This window comes from Myotis yumanensis, unplaced genomic scaffold (genome assembly GCF_028538775.1).
Source record: "Myotis yumanensis isolate MYYU_CA2020_CCGP unplaced genomic scaffold, mMyoYum1.0.hap1 SCAF_3, whole genome shotgun sequence".
NCBI classification, from domain to species: domain Eukaryota; kingdom Metazoa; phylum Chordata; class Mammalia; order Chiroptera; family Vespertilionidae; genus Myotis; species Myotis yumanensis.
In genome coordinates, this window is record NW_027223754.1 from 113,505,401 (window position 1) to 113,524,341 (window position 18,941).

The 18,941-nt window shown below is 40.4% G+C and overlaps 1 protein-coding gene across 2 annotated transcripts in view; it reads left to right on the forward strand.

The window, feature by feature from the left end:
- Positions 1-18,941, forward strand: part of KATNAL1 (katanin catalytic subunit A1 like 1) — a 100,702-nt gene that overhangs the window by 32,536 nt on the left and 49,225 nt on the right. For both annotated transcript variants that reach the window (XM_070409393.1, XM_070409392.1), the window contains exon 4: positions 9,595-9,763. In XM_070409393.1, the coding sequence (XP_070265494.1) occupies positions 9,595-9,763 (169 nt within the window). The remainder of the gene's footprint in view (positions 1-9,594; positions 9,764-18,941) is intronic.

Below are 18,941 nucleotides of genomic sequence, written 5' to 3' on the forward strand. Positions count from 1 at the left end.
GATTGGTTGCTTCTTGTATGTGCCCTGACTGGGGATTGAACCCACAACCTTGGCATATCAGGATGAAGCTCTAATTAACTGAGCTACCTGGCAAGGGCCAAATTTTAAAAATATATGAATAGCTTTTTGGCTAAAATATAAGCTTATTGAATTTTTTGAAAATTAGTAAAATAAGCTCAGAATTTGACTATAAGTTAAACAAAGAACTGTAAGATAAAGTTCAACTTTTAATAACAGTAAAAGCTTTGTAGCCCTTACAATCTAAAGAAATGCCATTGTTCATCTAGTTTTAAGGTCTTCAGAGTTAGGCAGAAAATACATGAAATAGTTTAAGATTTTCAGGTTCAAAGGTTTGGGGCTAGCCCTTTCTGTATCTCTGTCCCTCCTACTGTCTCAATGTGGCTTCTTTAATTCCTTAGTTGTAGGACTTCCATTCAGCTCGATTTTAGAGGGTTCTGAATGATGGTTGTTCTGTAAGTTTAATTGTAATTTAAAAAAAATGTTTTTTTTATTGATTTCAGAAAGGAAGAGAGAGAGAGTGGTAGGAACATCAATGATGAGAGAGAGTCATTGATTGGCTGCCTCCAGCACATGCCCCCTTATTGGGGATCGAGCCCACAACCCCAGGCATGTGCCCTGACCAGGAATCTCCTGGTTCAAGGGTTGACATTCAACCACTGACTCACTCCAGCTGGGCAGTTTTGTTGTGATTTTGTGAGAGAAGGTGAGTAATGTGTTTACCTACATTGCCATCTTGACCAGAATTCCCAACTCAGATTTTCAATGTGGATGTAACAGCCTCATTGGAAGAAATGTCATATAAGACTTCCATAACTAGAGAGGAGAAGTTAATGTCTGGTTTCAAAGCTTCAAAGGACAGGCAGACTCTTCAGTTAGGTCCTAACTGTTAGGAGCTAATGCATCTGGAGACTTTAAGTTGAAGCCAGTGCTCATTTGCCATCCTCACAATCCTGGGGTCCTTAAGAATTACGCTAAATTTATTCTGCCTGTGCTCTATAAATGGAAGAGCAGAGCCTGGGTGGTGACAGCACAGCTGTTTGTAATATGGTTTACTGAATATTTTAAGCCCACTATTGAGACCTACTGCTCAGAAAAAAAAATTCTTTTAAAACATTACTGCTCATTGACAATGTACCTGGTCATTCTAGAGCTCTGATAGAGATGTACTATGGGAGTAATGTAGTTTTCAAGCCTGCCAACACAGCATTCATTCTGTCCATGATCAAGGAGTAGTTTCGACTTTAAAGTCTTATTACTTAAAAAAATAGATTTTGTAAGGCTATAGCTGGCATTGATAATGACTCTTCTTATGGATCTGAGCCTAGTATTTTGAAAACCTTGTGGAAAGGATTCACCATTTTGGATGCATTAAGACTATTTGTGATTCATGAGAACTGGTCAAGGCAACGTTAGCAGGAGTTTGGACGAACTTGTTTCCGACTGTCATGGATGACTTCGAGGGGCTCCAGACTTCAGTGGAGGAGGCGACTGCAGATGTGGAAATAGCAAGAGAACGAGAATTAGAAGTGTGCCTTAAGATGTGAATAAATTGCTGTAATTTCATGCTAAAACTTCAATGGATGGGGAGTTGCTTCTTAAGGATGAGCAAAGAGAGTGGTTTCTTGAGATGGAAACTACTGGTGAAGATGCTGTGAGGATTGTTGAAATGATAACAAAGGATTTGGAATATTACACAAATTTAGTTGATTAAACAGCAGCAGAGCCTGAATGGATTACCTGTGGGTAAAATGCCATCAAACAGCATTGTATGCTACAGGAAAATTGTTCATGAAAGGAAGAGTCAGTCAAAGTGATAAACTTCATTGTCTTATTTTAAGATACCTTCACTCCCACCGCAGCCTTCAGCAACCACCACCTTGATCTGTCAGCAGCCATCAGTATCAAGGGAAGAGCTTCCACCAGCAAAAAGATTATGACTCACTGAAGGCTCAGATAATGGTTGGCATGTTTTAGCAATAAAGTATTTCTTAATTAAGATTTGTTATGTACATAGTTTTTTAGGCATAATGCCATTGTATACTTAATAGACTACCATAAGTATAAACATAACTTTCTTATGCACTGGAAAACCAAAGAAATTCATGTGACTTGCTTAATGGAGGTATTCACATATTGCGGTGGTCTGGAATCAAACCTGCAATATCTCTGAGATATGCCTTCAAGGAATGATAATCAATAAATTAATAAGAAAAAAATCAGACAACCTGATTGAAAAAGAATGGACTAAAGACTAGGATAGGTCCTCTACAAAAGAAGACATTCACATGGCCAGTAAGCATATTGTTGGGAAGGTGCTCATCCATAGTTATTCTGGAAAGGCAAAGTAATACCACAATGTGATACCATTACCATCCCTCCAAAATGGCTAAGATGGAACAGGTGGCACTCAGACATTGTTGATGGAAGTGTAAACTGGCATCACCACTTAGGAAAACTGGCTGTGTATATGAAATCTAATCTTCCATATATCCTCTGATTCAGCAATTCCAGTCCTCGGTACATAACCCCTAAAAATGAATGTTTATGTTTCCCAATATTCATAGAAGCTTTAATAATAACCTCAAACAGAAAACAATTGAAGTGTCTTTTTAAAAAATGTATTTTATTGATTTTTTACAGAGAGGAAGGGAGAGGGATAGAGAATTAGAAACATAGATGAGAGAGAAACATTGATCAGCTGCCTCTTGCACACTCCCTGTATGTGCCCGCAACCAAGGTACATGCCCTTGACCGGAATCGAACCTGGGACCCTTGAGTCTGCAGGCCAACGCTCTTTCACTGAGCCAAACCAGTCAGGGCCAATTGAAGTGTCTTTTAACGGTCGACTAGATAAGTTGTATTATACTATTTATTCAATAGAATACAGCATTGAAGAAAGATCAACTAATACTATTTGCAGGCACATGGATGAATTTCACAGGTAATGTTGAAAGAAAGAAAGCAAACATAGAGTATGTACTATAGAATTACACTTATATGAAACTAGAACAGGAAAACCTAATCTGTGATAATAAGGCCAATATAGTGATTATTTTAGGGGCTGATAATTGACTAAGAGGGGCCATGAAAAGCCTTCTGGGATTTTGGGAAATGTCCCATCTTGATCTACTTGTGGTTACATGGTATATACTTTTATTAAGGTGTGTACTCAATATATGTGCATTTTATTGTATATACGTTATATTTCAATGAAAAATAGAAAAGGAGGTTGGGGGCTGGGTGAAAAAGGGAAGGGATTGAGCAAAACGAACAACTCATAGAAACAGACAACAATATGGTGATTACAAGAGGGAAAGGAGGGTGGAGGGAGGTAGAAGAGGGTAAAGAGGGAATTAATGGTGATGAAAGGAGACTTGACTTAAGGTAGTGAACACACAATACAATATACAGATGATGTAAGAAAAAAATGTTTTTAATTCTATGAAATATCTCCATTTACAGAGGAAGCATTTTTTAAGGCTATAGCTGGCATTGATAGTGACTCTTCTTATGGACCTGAGCCTAGTAAATTGTAGATGATACATAATATGCTTGTATAATAGGCAATTGGTGCCCTGAGAGTAAAAAGTCACCTGGTCTTAGGGTTCTAAATCTAATGCTGACTCCAGGTCTTGATGCTCTTTCTCTGTGAAAGTAGGAATAGTGTTTACAACATTTTTTTAAAATTGATTTTTTAGAGAGGAAGGGAGAAGTGAAGATATTTTTCCTATATATATTTAGAGAGTGGAAGGAAGGGGAGAGGGGGAGAAAGAGAGAGGAGAGAGGAAGAGTGAGAGAAAGAAAAAAACATTGATTGGATTGGTTGCCTCCTGCTTGCTCACCAGGGGCCGGGGATTGAACCTGCAACTAAGGTATGTGCCCTTGATCAGGAATCAAACTCTCAACCCTTTGATCCAAGGCTGATGCTCTACCCACTGAGTTAAACTGGCCAGGCAAGGATCTATTCTTAACATGGCGTAGAATGAAGTCATCTTCACAAAGGTCCATTTAGCTTTGACTTCAGGAATTCTGGTGGGGTGGTGCTATGAGACATCTCTATTTCTGTAGCATAGTCTTCTGGAGATTTGTCAGGTGGTGGTGCAATAGGTTCAACTGAGGCTGGGTCCTCTGACATGCCTGAAACTTTGTAGCAATCCTATAATTTCATTTTTAAGTGCTCAGATGTCTTAATTCGTGTTATAGTATAACTAGAGGCCTGGTGCACGAAATTCGTGCATGGGAGGGGGGTGTGTCCCTCAGCCCAGCCTGCATCCTCTCCAATCTGAGACCCCTTGAGGGATGTCCAACTGCCTGTTTAGGCCCGATGCCGGTGGGCAGTCAGACATCCCTCTCACAATCCAGGACTCCTGGCTCCCAACCACTCACCTGCCTGCCTGCCTGCCTGCCTGATTGCCCCCTAACCACTCCCCTGCCAGCCTGATTGACATCTAACTGCTCCCCTGCCGGCCCAATTGTCCCTAACTGCCCTCCCCTGCCAGCCTGGTCACCCCTAACTGCCCTCCCCTGCTGGCCTGGTCACCCCTAACTGCCCTCCTGCCGGAGGCCAGTCCATCCTTGCTGCTTGACGCAGTCGCTGCAGGAAAGAGGCATCTGCACAGCATGTGTTTCAGTGGACCTGGCGTATGTAGCATACTGTTTTTAATATGTTTGCTCCCTTTAGCGCCATGTGTTTTAACCAAGGTCACCTCTCCGAGAAAGGTTGTTTCCCCAGGTGGGGATCTTTCCCTGAGGTTAGGGAGGGGATACAATCCCTTAATTAAGTGCCAGGCGGGTAATTAAGCTACATGGTCTTTACTCCCTGGAATGGAGATGAGAAACACCTTAACCCTTGTAATAGAAATTGACGGGATTGGAATCGGCTGGTATAAATACGGATGTAATAAGACAATAAACGTCAGATCCTCATCAGTTCCTGACCAGAACTCCGACCAGAACTTTGGCTGGAGATCCTGGCTATAGGTCCTGACTAGGCTGCTGACCAACTGAAGGCTGTCTTCGTGTCATTCCTTCTTCGCCGACTCCGTCCACACCTTTGGGGACCCCTGGACCTGCTGGGATTGGACCCCAGCACCCTCCCCTGCTGGCCCAGTCACCCCAAACTGTCCTCCCTTGCCAGCCTGGTTGCCCCTAACTGCCCTCCCCTGCTAGCCCGGTCACCCCTAACTGCCCTCCCTTGCCAGGCTGGTCGCCCCCAACTGCCCTCCCCTGCAGGCCTGGTCCCCCCACAACTGCCCTTCTCTGCAGGCCTGGTCACCCCTAACTGCCCTACCCTGCTGACCTGGTCCCTCCCAACTACCCTCCCTTGCAGGCCTGGTCACCCCTAACTGCCCTCCCCTGCTGGCCATCTTTGACCACATGGGGGCGGCCATCTTGTGTGTTGGAGTGATGGTCAATTTGCATATTACTATTTTATTAGATAGGATAATATTTCAGTTTTATTAACTCCTCAATAGATAATATGAACAATTAAAATGTATATAAGGTATAAGGAATCAGAATACAGTAGCATCTATACACTCACCACAGTGTTTAAGGTAAAGGACTTTGCTGATATACTTTGAAGTCCCCCTATGGCTCCTCTGCATCCTATTTCTTCCCTCCTATTTCACAGTTGGACACGTCCATGAATTTGGGGTTTATCATTCCCTTCCTTTCTTTATACTTTAATACGTACATTTGTATCCCCAAACAGCGTCCTGTTTTACTTGGAATTACACTGCGTGTTCTTTGAACCTACGTTTGCACTTAATGTGAGGTCCTGAGATTCATGCTTTGTTATTGCGTGTAGCTGTAATCCATGTTTGTGTGAATATTGCATCCCATTATGTGAACATGTAGTAATTTATGTTTCTGTTCTGATACTGGACATTTGGGTTGTTTCCAGGTGCTTGTCATTACAAGCAATGCTAATAAGAACATCTACATATAATGTTGACGTTTAAATGTACAGCTTAAAAAGAGGAAGTATTAGATTTTGGAGGAAATCAGGCTTATGATAGAATAGGACTTATGTCTTCCTATTCCTACAAGGAAATGTCATCAAGTAGGAGGACTAAGCACAGTGTAGACAATCTAGTCTTTTTTCTGCAGATTTATTCTCTATATTTGAAATAGTGCAAGCTGGTACAGTGTCAATCTTTTTTGGCCATTGAGGCAAAGATGATGTTCTGTCACCATACTAAAGTCTCTTTAAAAAGAAACCAGTAAAAGAGGCTTTGAGACTCATATGTTACACAGCCTGGAAGCTGTCACTGAGTCCTTAATCTGAAGCATGACATTGTGCAGTGGTGTGTTCCTGGAGGGGGAAGTACAGAACAGAATCAAGGATGTCCTTTGGGAAGCTGACAGAGTCTGTTATAAATGTAACATCCAGCTGCAGTGAAATGGAACTGAAGACACTGGACACAGGCCCACTTTCTGTGAGACAGGGGACTGGCCACAAATGGCACATGTGGCTTCTTGAGCAGTTTCACTCAGACTGTGTATGAGCCCATGAGAGTATTGAATGGCAGGCAGGTCAGCAGCTGCAAACCCTGGGCATGCAGCCTGTGCACTGGCTTTTAAATAATTTTGACAACACAGCCTCCCGGAGCCTGTGGTGGGTGTACCCTAATAGAGCACGCCGAGGGGGAACATGGTCTGGAGAGGGGGTGGCCATGCTTCAGGATCCACTACCATCACCCCTGAGGGAGAGTGCAGCCATGTGGCCAGGCTTCAGGCTGGCAGTGTGTCTGAAGAGCAGAACCGTAAACAATGAGACTGTTTAACAGGGGTCCAGTTGCTGACAGGGCAAATTTGCCATGTGTTCTGTGTGCAGGAGATGGTTTCCTCATTGTCTGTGGCCAGATCCATGAGTTGGGTTCTGGAAAGGTATTTATACATTTGCAAATATATATAAACTAGAGGCCCGCTGCATGAAATTCATGCACGGGTAGGGTCCCTAGGCCTGACTGGCAATCAGGGCCTATCAGGGCCTTCCTTCCCCCAGCTGCCGGCTGCCAGCCGGGGCCTTCCTTTGTTATGCGCCGCCCCCTGGTGGTCAGCGCATGTCATAGCAAGCGGTCAAACTCCCAGTTGGTCAAATTCCCAAGGGGACAATATACATATTAGCCTTTTATTATATAGGATAATCTGCCCCTCATTAAAACAAACTTCAGTTAGGAAACAGTGGTCACAATGAAATACTAAGAATAGAATAATGGTTCCAGCCTGTTGATTTAGTTGGTTAGAGCATTGTCCCATACACCAAAAAGGTTGTGGGTTCAATTCCTGGTCAGAGCATATATCTAGGTTGCAGGTTTGAGCTCCAGTTGGGGGGCATTTGGGAGGCAACCAATCAGTGTTTCTCACCTCTCTCTCTCTCTCTCTCTCTCTCTCTCTCTCTCTCTGTCTCCCTCTTCTCTCCCTCTCCCCTTCTCTCACTAAAATCAATAAATATATCCCTGGGTGAGAGTTTAAATAAAGAAATAAGTAAAAAATAGAGCAATGTAACATTTTTAGTTTTCTATTTTTTACCAGTCTCATCACATTTTTCTTTTATTGGCAGAACTAGAGGCCTGGTGCATGAATTTGTGCACGGGTGGGATCCAGCCGGCCCTCCCCAATTGGGGCAATTGGATGGGGATGGCTGGGAGGAGGGGCCATCGAACTCCTGGTCGAACTCCCAGTCAAGGGGACAATTTGCTTATTAGCCTTTTATTATATAGGATGCTTACAAGACTAATGTACTAGAACCAATAATATAGAATACCTTAAATTTGAAAATGCCTTATAACCAGTTTATTGTATACCATTTTCCAGTTCCTTCTCTATGGATTTCTTTCACATGATTGTATATTCATCTTTGTCTCTGCCTGGGGTCTAGCACAGCAGAGGCCAATTGCCTCCTCATGGGTGTTCAATATACTATCATTTGACTGAACTCTAGGGCTTCAGCTGTCAGTATGTGGGAACCTCATAGGCAGACACAGTTTCCACCAGCCTCTCTCTCCTTAGCAGGTTCATGTAGTCATCTGATTCCAACAAGTTGAAGATTCTCTGTTAGGTAGATCTGTAAGATATTGTCATTTCTTTTATCTTTTTTTACTCTTTTTTTTTTCTTGCCTGGAGTTTGCTTCCAGGCTTTTCCTGGCTTTTCATCCATTTTCCTGTTTTGCTGAGTTCATTGAGTTATATACACATACAAGTGCCACTTTTTCTGAATCCAGGAAGAGATGCTCCACAATGAGTTAGATGAATTAAAAGCATGAAGTTGGAAAGGGAACAATAATAGATATAGTATATTGGTGAAAAAGGAATACACATCTGAAGGGCTACACCAGTCCAGGCAGAACTGTAGATAGAAAAGGTAGAGAAATAGAGGCAGAGACAATACAAAGAAGAAGAGATTATACACATAATGATAGAGTCCCCACAATGCCAAGGGAGAGTAGTAAATACTGTACTGAGTAATGTCAACATTTTTCTATCTAAAGAAGACATGTTCCACAAATTTGTTTCATATTACAAAATATACCACTTTGTCTGCATTGTTACATTTATATAGCTATCAAAATTCTTTTCTTAAAAAATGAAGTATAGTTGACATTAACTTATATTGGCTTCAGGTATACAACATAATGATTCAGTATTTATATTGCAAAATGATCACGGTAAGTTTCATTAACATCCATCACATTCATATTTATCAAAATTCTTGATTCACATTTGGGGACCTGTATAATCTGAAGGATCCTGTGATTTTTGACCCTCCAAAAGTGTGAATAATACTTTAAAAATATAAATTACTTTGTTTATGAGATTTGATTGTTGAGTCTTGCCGTTTGTAATTTATGAATGAAATGTTGGATTTTCCAATACAGAATCAGAGAAAATCATTTTGTTGTAAAAAATAAATTAGTAGCCCAGCCAGCATATCTCAGTGGTTGAACATTGACTTATGAACCAGGAGGTCATGGTTTGATTCCCAGTCAGGGCACATGCCCAGGTTGTGGGTTCGATGTGGGGGTCATGCAGATAGCAGCCAATCATTGATTCTCTCACATCATTGATGTTTCTGTCTCACTCTCTCCTTTTCTCTCTGAAATCAATAAAAGTATATTTTAAAAAAAATAATAAATTAGTAAACTGCAAATAGGCACATTTTGAATTCTTGTCCTTTCAGCTTTTATTGTGTTGTGTTTTTTTTTTTTTGAAGTTACTTATTCTTGGTTTAGGACAGTAATGAATAAAGTAATGGATTTTCCATTACACTATTAAGATTATTAGATGGGAATAGTCTGTATTGCCATCTGTTGGTGATTGATAGTTACTTTTGACAAAATAATTGCTGCTATATATTTTATTTATATGTATTTAATAATTGTATCAACCAGTGTATTTTAAAGAAAAACATTTTTAGAAACTAACCTAATTGACGTGGCCATGAATTGACAAACAGGAGAAAATTGGAGATTTTGGCCTTCTTAATTTAATAGTTTTATTGACTAAGGTAGTACTGAAATACTTTTGCCTTTGATTAATTTTTATTTTATTTTATTTTTTTTTTGTCAGAGCTCCGCCTCAGATAAGGCGTCCCAATCGAGAAGTAAAACCTCTGAGGAAAGAAATGCCAGGAGCAGGAGCCCGGGGACCTGTAGGTCGAGCACATCCTATATCGAAGAGTGAGAAGCCCTCTACCAGTAGGGATAAGGATTGTAGAGCAAGAGGGAGAGATGACAAGGCAAGGCTATCTCTTTGTAACTTACTCACTTGAAGCCCATGACTTTTGGTGCATAGTATAATTTTTGTTAGTTTTTTCAGAGTACTGTGGTTTTGATAAGAAGAGATTAAAAAAGGTGTAAATTAAAAACCTAAATGGCCTTTGTACTTCAAAGGCTGTTCTGCAATGTCAGTAACCTCAGAGGTATATCACACACACGCACACACACACACACACACACACACACACACAACTATTAAGGAAAATGGGTCTTTTGTAGAAATATTCAAAATAAAGTTTTAAAACTTAAAAAGTATATTTAAATAATTATTCTGAATTAAATTGAAGAATAAGTGAAAGCAATTGAAGGGAACAGACTTACAGGGAAGGAAATGTATATACAGGGTGTAGCAAAAGCAGGTTTACAGTTGCTCATATGGAAAATAATAGAATAATTGATAAATAATAATACAAGAATAAACTGTTTTCTGTACTTATAACTGTGAAGCTACTTTTGCCCTATCCTATATTCACAGAATAAGATGATGGATATAATTTACTACAGCTAAAAATAAAAAAATAAAATTTAACTGCAAATTTGTTTTAAATGAGAAAATTCCCTTTGATTACAGTTCACTGTATACATTTACTTTATCTGGAAAATTGATCAGTGAATAAACATAGTACTGGGTGGAAATTCTGTATTGCCCTTAAAATGAACTTCAGAAAATGGGCTGAAGATAACCTTACAGAGTAAGGACCAAGCCAGGATGACCTGATCTAGCTCTTAGCCTTAATTTTAATAAAAAGACAACAATAAATCTTTAATGATAGTATTGCCCATTTTCTTAAAAAAACAAAACCTTTATTGTTGAGATGTTACAGATGTCCTCCCTTTTCTCTCCCCTAATGCCCCCCTCAACCCAGATTCTGCCCCAACCCAGGCCTTCACCACCCCATTGTCTGTGTGTCCATGGGTAATGCATATATGCATATAAGTTTTTTGGTAATCTCTTCTTGGTCCCCCTCCTTCCTTCCCCCTGAGATTGGTCAGACTGTTCCATATTTCCATGGTTCTATTTTATTCATCAGTTTATTTTATTCATTAGATTCCTTGTTTGTTTATTTTGATTTTTAGATTCAATTGTTGATAGGTATGTATTTATTGCCATTTTATTGTTCATATTTTTTAATATAGTTTTTCTTCTTTAAAAATATTTCGTTTGTTAATACTCACCATTGATTTTTTTTAGAGAGAGTGGAAGGGAGGGGGAGAGATAGAGAAAGAAACATCAATGTGAAAGAGACTGGTTGCCTCCCGCAAGTGCCCCAACAGGGCCGGGAATTGAGCCTGCAACCAAGGTATGTGCCCTTGACCAGAATTGAAACTGTGACCCTTCAGTCCATGGGCTGGCACTCAAACCACTAAGCGAAACCAGCTAGGCCTCTTCTTCTTTTTCTTCTTAAAAAAGACCCTTCAACATTTCATGTAATATTGATTTGGTGGTGATGAACTTCCTTAGCTTTTTCTTGTCTGGGAAGCTCTTTATTTGACATTCAATTATAAATGATAACTTTGCTGGGTAGCGTAAACTTGGTTGTAGGTCCTTGCTTTTCATCACTGAACAGTTCTTGTCACTCCCTCTGGCCTGCAAATTTTCTGTTGAGAAATCAGCTGAAGTCCTATGGGTGCTCCCTTGTAGGTTATTAACTGCTTTTCTCTTGCTGCTTTTAAGATCCTCTCTTTGTCTTTAACCTTTGGCATTTTAATTATGATGTTGTCTTGGTGTGGATCTCTTTGGGTTCATCTTATTTGGGACTTTCTGTGCTTTCTGGACTTGTAAGTCTATATCTTTCACCAGGCATGGGAAGTTTTCTATCATTATTTCTTCAAATAGGTTTTCAATTTCTTGCTCCCTCGCGTATCCTTCTGGCACCCCCATGATGTGAATGTTGGAACTATTGAAGTTGTCCCAGAGGCTGCTTACAGTGTCTTCATATTTTGGGGTTCTTTTTCTTTTTGCTGTTTTGATTGTGTGTGTGTGTGTGTGTGTTTTTTTGCCTCCTCATATTCCAAATTGCTGAAATGATTTTTGGTGTCCCCTACTCTACTGTTGATTCCCTGTAAATTATTCTTCATTTCAGTTATTGTATCCTTCATTTCTGACTGGTCTTTATTCATGTCTTTGATGTTCTCACTAAGTTCCTTGAACATCCTTATAACTATAGTTTTGAACTCTGTATGTGGTAGTTTGCTTGCTTCCATTTCATTTAGTTATTTTTCTGGAGATTTCTTCTGTTCCTTCATTTGTGACATATTTCTTTGTCCCTGAATTTTGGCTACTTCCCTGTGTTTCTTTCTGTGTATTAGGTAGAGTTGCTATATCTCCTGGAATTGGTAGAGTAGCCTTGTATAGCAGGTGTCCTGTAGGGCCCAGTGGCTCAGCCATCCCAGTCACCTGAGCTGGGCCCTCTAGGTGCACCCCTGTGTGGACTGAGTGCACTGTCCTGTTGTAGTTGAGCTTAGATTGCTGTTGGCATCACTGGGAGGATTGACCTCCAGGCAATTGGCTGGGAAGACCAGCTGTGACTACAGTGGAAGAGATGCTGTGCAGGAGACATCCCTATGGAGCAGCTTGCTTCATTGGGGCTTTGGTGCTCACCAAATCCACCCTTAAATGTGTAGCTTGTGAATGTGTAGAATTGTAATCTGGTATGGTCTGAAGCTGTCTGCTAGGTGCACTGGCTCTGGGGGCTCCTGGGAGGTGCAAAGTCAGCCACTGCCTGTGCCCTGCTTGGGGCCAGTCGGCAGGAGCAAAGAGTTATTTGCAGGTGGCTGCTACTTCTATTGGGCTTGGGGGTGCCAAGGAGAGGCCAAGCTGTGAAACTTGGCAAACTGCTGCTAGTGATGGGCATGGGTCACTTATAGAGAGGTATGGGACACACTGAGTCTACTTGCTATTGTTTGAGAGATTTTAGGAAAGTCTGAAGCCTGAGCCAGGACAGGCCATTCATATGGAAAAGCCACTGCAAAGAGCATGGGTGGAGGTGCAAATTGGGTGGGGAAGGCTCTCATGTAATCATCAGGGAGGGGTGAACAGTGTGGGCCAGGTTGATGGAAACTCAGATATGGCACCTGACAGTTGCCAATCCCTCCCATTGACCTATATGCCAGTTCTATGTGGGGAGGAGGTCTCTGCAGAGGAACAATGACCTCTGCCAGCACGTTAAAAAACAAAAAACAAATCTTTGTTGTTGAAAGTATTATATATATCCCCATTTTTCTCCATTGACCCCCTCTAGCTTACCCCTACCCCCACCCCAGGTCTTTACCACCCTATTGTCTGTCCATTGGTTATGTATCTATATATATTAGTTCATTGGTTGATCTCTTCCCACCTTCCCTCTGAGATTCTGCAGTCTATTCTATGTTTCTATATCCCTGGATGTATTTTGTTTATCAGATTATTTTGTTCATTAGATTCCACATATAAGTGAGATAATATGATACTTGTCTTTCTCTGACTGGCTTATTTCACTTAGCATAATACTCTCCAGGTCCCTCCACGCTGCCGCAAAGGGGAAGAGATCCTTCTTTTTTACTGCTGCATAGTATTCCAGGGTATAAATGTACCACAGCTTTTTTTATCCACTCATCTACTGGGCTGTTTCCAGATCTTAGCTGTTTTAAGTTGTGCTGCTATAAATATAGGGGTGCATACATTCTTTCTTATTGGTGTTTTGGGTTTCTTAGGTTATATTCCTAGAAGTGGGATCACTGGGTCAAGTGTCAGTTCCATTTTTAATTTTTTAGGAAACTCCATACTGTTTTCCATAATGGCTGCACCAGTCTGCATTCCCACCAGCAGTGTACTAGGGTTCCCTTTTCTCCACATCCTTGCCAGCACTTGTCATTAGTTGATTTGTTGATGGTAGCTATTCTGACAGGTGTGAGATAATACCTCATGGTTATTTTAATTTGCATCTCTCTGATGATCACTGAGTTTGAACATTTTTTTTTATACCTCTTGGCTATCTATATGTCCACTTTGGAGAATTGTCTATTTAGGCCCTTTGCCCAGTTTTAACTTGGATTGTTTGTCTTCCGATTGTTAAGTTTGTATGAGTTACTTATATATTTTGGATATTAACCCTTTATAAGTTGTATCATTGCCAAATATGTTCTCTCATGCAGTGGATTCCCTTTTCATTTTGTTGATGGTTTCTTTTGCTGTGCAGAAGCTTTTTATTTTGATGCAGTCCCATTTGTTTTGTCCCAGAGTTTTTGGGTTGTTGTGTGTTCATTTTCATTTGTTTCCAGGAAGTTTTTTAAATTTATTTCTTGATCTCTTTGGTAACCCATTCATTGTTTATGCTTAACCATTGAGCTATGCCAGTCAGCTAGGGGAAATGGTGTTAGTTTTTGCCCATTGAATATAATGTTCACTGTAGGTTTGTCATACATGGCCTTTATCATGTTGAGATATGATCCCTCTATTCCCACTTTGCTGAGGGTTTTTATAAAAACTAGGTGTTTGAGTTTGTTGAATGCTTTTTCTGTCTATTGATGGGATCATGTGATTTTTGTCTTTCAATTTGTTTATGTGAAAGTATCATATTTATTGATTTGCAAATATTATATCAGCCTTGTATCCCTGGAATAAATCCCATTTGATCATGGTATATAATCTTTTTAATATATTGCTGGATCCGATTTGCTAATATTTGGTTGAGGATTTTAGCATCTATGTTCATCAGGGATATTGGCCTGTAATTCTCTTTCTTTGTAGTGTCTTTATCTGGCTTTGGAATTAGGATAATGCTGACCTCTTAAAAAGAAGTTGGAAGTGTTCCTTCCTCTTGGAATAATTTGGAATAGTTTGAGGAGGATATGTGTTAGCTCTTTTTGAATATTTGGTAAAACTCCTCTGTGAAGCTCTCCAGACCCGGGCTTTTGTTTGCTGGGAGTTTTTTGATTACTACTTGTATTTCCTCAGTTGTTGGTCTATTCAGGTTTTCTAATTCTTCCTGATTGAGTTTTGGGAGATTGTATTTTTGTAGGAATTTTTCCATTTTATCCACATTGTGCAGCTTGTTGGCATATAGTCATTCATAGTATTTTCTTACAATCCTTTGTATTTCTGTGGTGTCAGTTGTTACTTCTCTGCTTTCATTTTTTTAAAATATATTTTATTGATTTTTTACAGAGAGGAAGGGAGAGGGATAAAGAGTTAGAAACATTGATGAGAGAGAAACATCTATCAGCTGCCTCCTGCACACTCCCTACTAGGGATGTGCCTGCAACCAAGGTACATGCCCTTGACCAGAATCGAATCTGGGACCCTTCAGTCTGCAGGCCGATGCTCTATCCACTGAGCCAAACAGGTCAGGGCCCTGCTTTCATTTTTGATTTTATATATTTGGGTCCTCTCTCTTTGTTTCTTGATGAGTCTGGCTAATGATTCCTCCATCAATCTTATCTTTTCAAAGAACCAGCTCTTGGTTTCATTGATTTTTTGTATTGTATTTTTAGTCTCTATGTTATTTATTTCTTCTCTAATCATTATTTCCTTCCTTCTACTCACTCTTGGCTTTCCTTATTGTTCTCTTTCTAATTCTTTAAGTTGTAGAGTAAATAGTTTATTATTAATTTTTCTTGTTTTTTGAGGTACTGTTTTGAACTTCCCTCTCAGGACTGCTTTTGCTGTGTCCCAGAGATTTTGGGTTGTTGTGTGTTCATTTTCATTTGTTTCCAGGAAGTTTTTTTTATTTATTTCTTGATCTCTTTGGTAACCCATTCATTGTTTAATAACATGCTATTTAGCCTCTATGTGTTTGAATGTTCTTGAGTGTTTTAATGTAGTTGATTTCTAATTTCATGCCATTATGATCTGAGAAGATGCTTGATATGATTTCAATCTTCTTAAACTTGTAGAGACTTGTTTTGTGTCCTAACATGTGATCTCTCTTTGTGAATGACCCATGTGTACTTGAGAAGAATGTATATTCTGCAGCTTTGGAATGATATGTTTTATAAATGTCTGTTAAATCCATCTGATCTAGGGTGTCCTTTAAAGTCACTATTTTCTTGTCAATTTTTTGTCTGGAAGAACTATCCAGTGAAGTTAGTGGGGTGTTAAAATTCCCTACTGTGTTGTTGTTGATCCCTCCCTTAAAGTCCTCTAGAAGTTTTAAAAATATATTTAAGTGCTCCTATATTGGGTGCATATGTGCTTACCAGGGTTATATCCTCTTGTTGGATCAATCCCTTTAGTATTATGTTGTGACCTTTGTTTCTCTTGTGATGGCCTTCATTTTGAAGTCTATTTTGTCGGATATGAGTATTGCTACCCCAGCTTTTATTTCTTTTCCATTTTCATAAAAAATTTTTTTCTGTCCCTTCACTCTCATCCTGTGTGTGTCTTTTGTTCTGAGGTGGGTCTCTTGTAGATAGCATATAATTGGGTTATGTTTTTGTATCCATTCAGCTACACTATGTCTTCTGACTGGAGCATTTAATCCATTTAGATTTGAGGTTATTATGGGTAAGTACTTATTTATCGCCATTTTATTGGTTTGTTTGTTTATTTATTTATTTTATTTATTTATTTTTAATTAAATCTTTATTGTTCAGATTATTACAGTTGGTCCTCTTTTTTCCCCCCATAGCTCCCCTCCACCTGGTTCCCACCCCACACTCTGCCCTTCCCCCTTCACCCACTGTCCTCATCCATAGGTGTACGATTTTTTTCCAGTCTCTTCCCGCACGCCCCACACCTCTTTCCCCCTAAGAATTGTCAGTCCACTCCCTTTCTATGCCCCTGATTCTATTATATTCACCGGTTTATTCTGTTCATCAGATTATTTATTCACTTGATTTTTAGATTCACTTGTTGATAGATATGTATTTGTTGTTCATAATTTTTATCTTTACCTTTTTCTTCTTCTTCTTCCTCTTCTTAAAGGATACCTTTCAGCATTTCATATAATACAGGTATGGTGGTGATGAACTCCTTTAGCTTTTTTTTTTGTCTGTGAAGCTCTTTATCTGACCTTTAATTCTACGTGATAGTTTTGCTGGGTAGAGTAATCTTGGTTGTAGGTTCTTGCTATTCATCACTTTGAATATTTCTTGCCACTCCCTTCTGGCCTGCATGGTTTCTGTTGAGAAATCAGCTGACAGTTGTATGGGTACTCCCTTGTAGGTAACTAACTGTTTTTCTCTTGCTGCTTTTAAGATTCTCTCTTTGTCTTTTGCTCTTGGCATTTTAATTATGATGTATCTTGGTGTGGTCCTCTTTAGATTCCTTTTGTTTGGGGTTCTCTGCACTTCCTGGACTTGTAAGTCTATTTCTTCCACCAGGTAGGGGAAGTTTTCTGTCATTATTTCTTCAAATAGGTTTTCAGTATCTTGCTCTCTCTCTTCTTCTGGCACCCCCATAATTCGGATGTTGGTACGCTTGAAGTTGTCCCAGAGGCTCCTTACACTATCTTCATATTTTTGGATTCTTTTTTCTTTTTGTTTTTCCGGTTGGGTGTTTTTTTCTTCTTCATATTTCAAATCGTTGAGTTGACTCTTGCGATCCTCTAGTCTGCTGTTGGATCTCTGTATAATATTCTTTATTTCAGTCAGTGTATGCTTAATATCTAGTTGGTCCTTTTTCATATCCTTGAGGGTCTCACTAGATTTAACGAGGGTCTCACCAAATTTATCGGCGGTTTCTATAAAATTCTTGAAAAACCTTATAACCATGGTTTTGAACTCTATATCCAGTAGTTTGCCTTCCTCCATTTCTGTCATTTGTGACCTGTTTCTTTGTCTCCACATTTTGGCTGCTTCCCTGTGTTGATAGAGTGGCTTTCTGTGCTAGGTGTCCTATAGGGCCCAGTGGCTCAGCCTCCCCAATTATCTGAGGTGGACACTCTTGGTGCACCCCTTTGTGGGCTTTGTGCACAGTCTTGTTGTAGTTAAGCCTTGATTGTAGTTGGTATCACTGGGAGGAATTGACCTCCATGCCAATTGGCTGTGAGAATCAGCTGTGTCTATGGTGGGAGAACTTCTGTGCTGGAGACACCCTTATGGGGCAAGACTTGCTTCAGTGGGGCTTTGGTGCTCACTGAGTCTGCCCCCTGAGTGTGCCCCTTATGGATCTGAGGAGTTGTAATCTGGATGGTCCACTCTGAGCACTGGGTACACTGGCTCTTGGATCTCTAAGGAGGTGCTAATTTAGCCTCTGCCTGAGGCTACCCAGCAGGAGCTATGGAGAGATCTGCAGACTCCTCTTCTTTGTTTGGGGTTTGGAGGTGCCCAGATGAGGCCCAGCTATGAAGCAATCCAATCTGCTGTGGGGCCTGGGGCCTTGGGCCTTCTTTTGGATGTTCTGGGTCTCTCTGACCCAGCTGCAGTTTGTTAGGTAATTTTAGATTGCAAAGGGCCAGGCCACTCATATGCAAAAGCCTCTGAGCACAGCTTGGGTGGGGCGGAGTCTCAGGGAATCAACAGGGTGGAGCAAACAGCTATGATAGATCCTCAGCCCTGCCCTAAGAGGCCCCGGGTCTCAGTGTCCTGCGGTAATCGCTGCAAGCACCTCTGAGAGAAAGCCGCCCACAAGTTTCGCCTGATGCCAGACAGTCCAGTTTTCCCCCGTATGAGTCTGGGTCCCCAGAGATTCACCCAGAACTGGAGTTCAGTTCAGTCTGGAGCTTGTGTCTCCCTCCCAATTGGAAAAGACAACCACGTCCTCAGTTGCCAGCCCTTTCTGTGTGCACACCTTTGTACCTCTGCACTTTACTTCCACACCTCCTCTGAGTCTCAGTGTGCTTTTCTCTTTCATTTTAGTTGTAGAATTTCCACTCATCCAGCCTTCCAGTGGTTCTGGGTGATGTCTGTTTTGTCTTTTAGTTGTATTTTTGAAGTGGTTGTGCGAGGCAGCAATTTCAGGTGTTTACCTATGCCGCCATCTTGGTTTCTTATTTATCGCCATTTTAATTCTATTTACCTATGTTTCTCTCTCTCTTTGTCTCTCTCTTCTCATTATAGCAGTCCCTTTAGCTTTTCTTGCAGTGTTGGTTAGGTGGTTATAAACTCCTTTAGCCTTTTTTGTCTGGGAAGCTCTTTATTTCACCATCTATTTTCAATGATTGCCTTGGTGGATATAGTAATCTTGGTTCCAGACCCTTGCTTTTCATTACCTTGAAT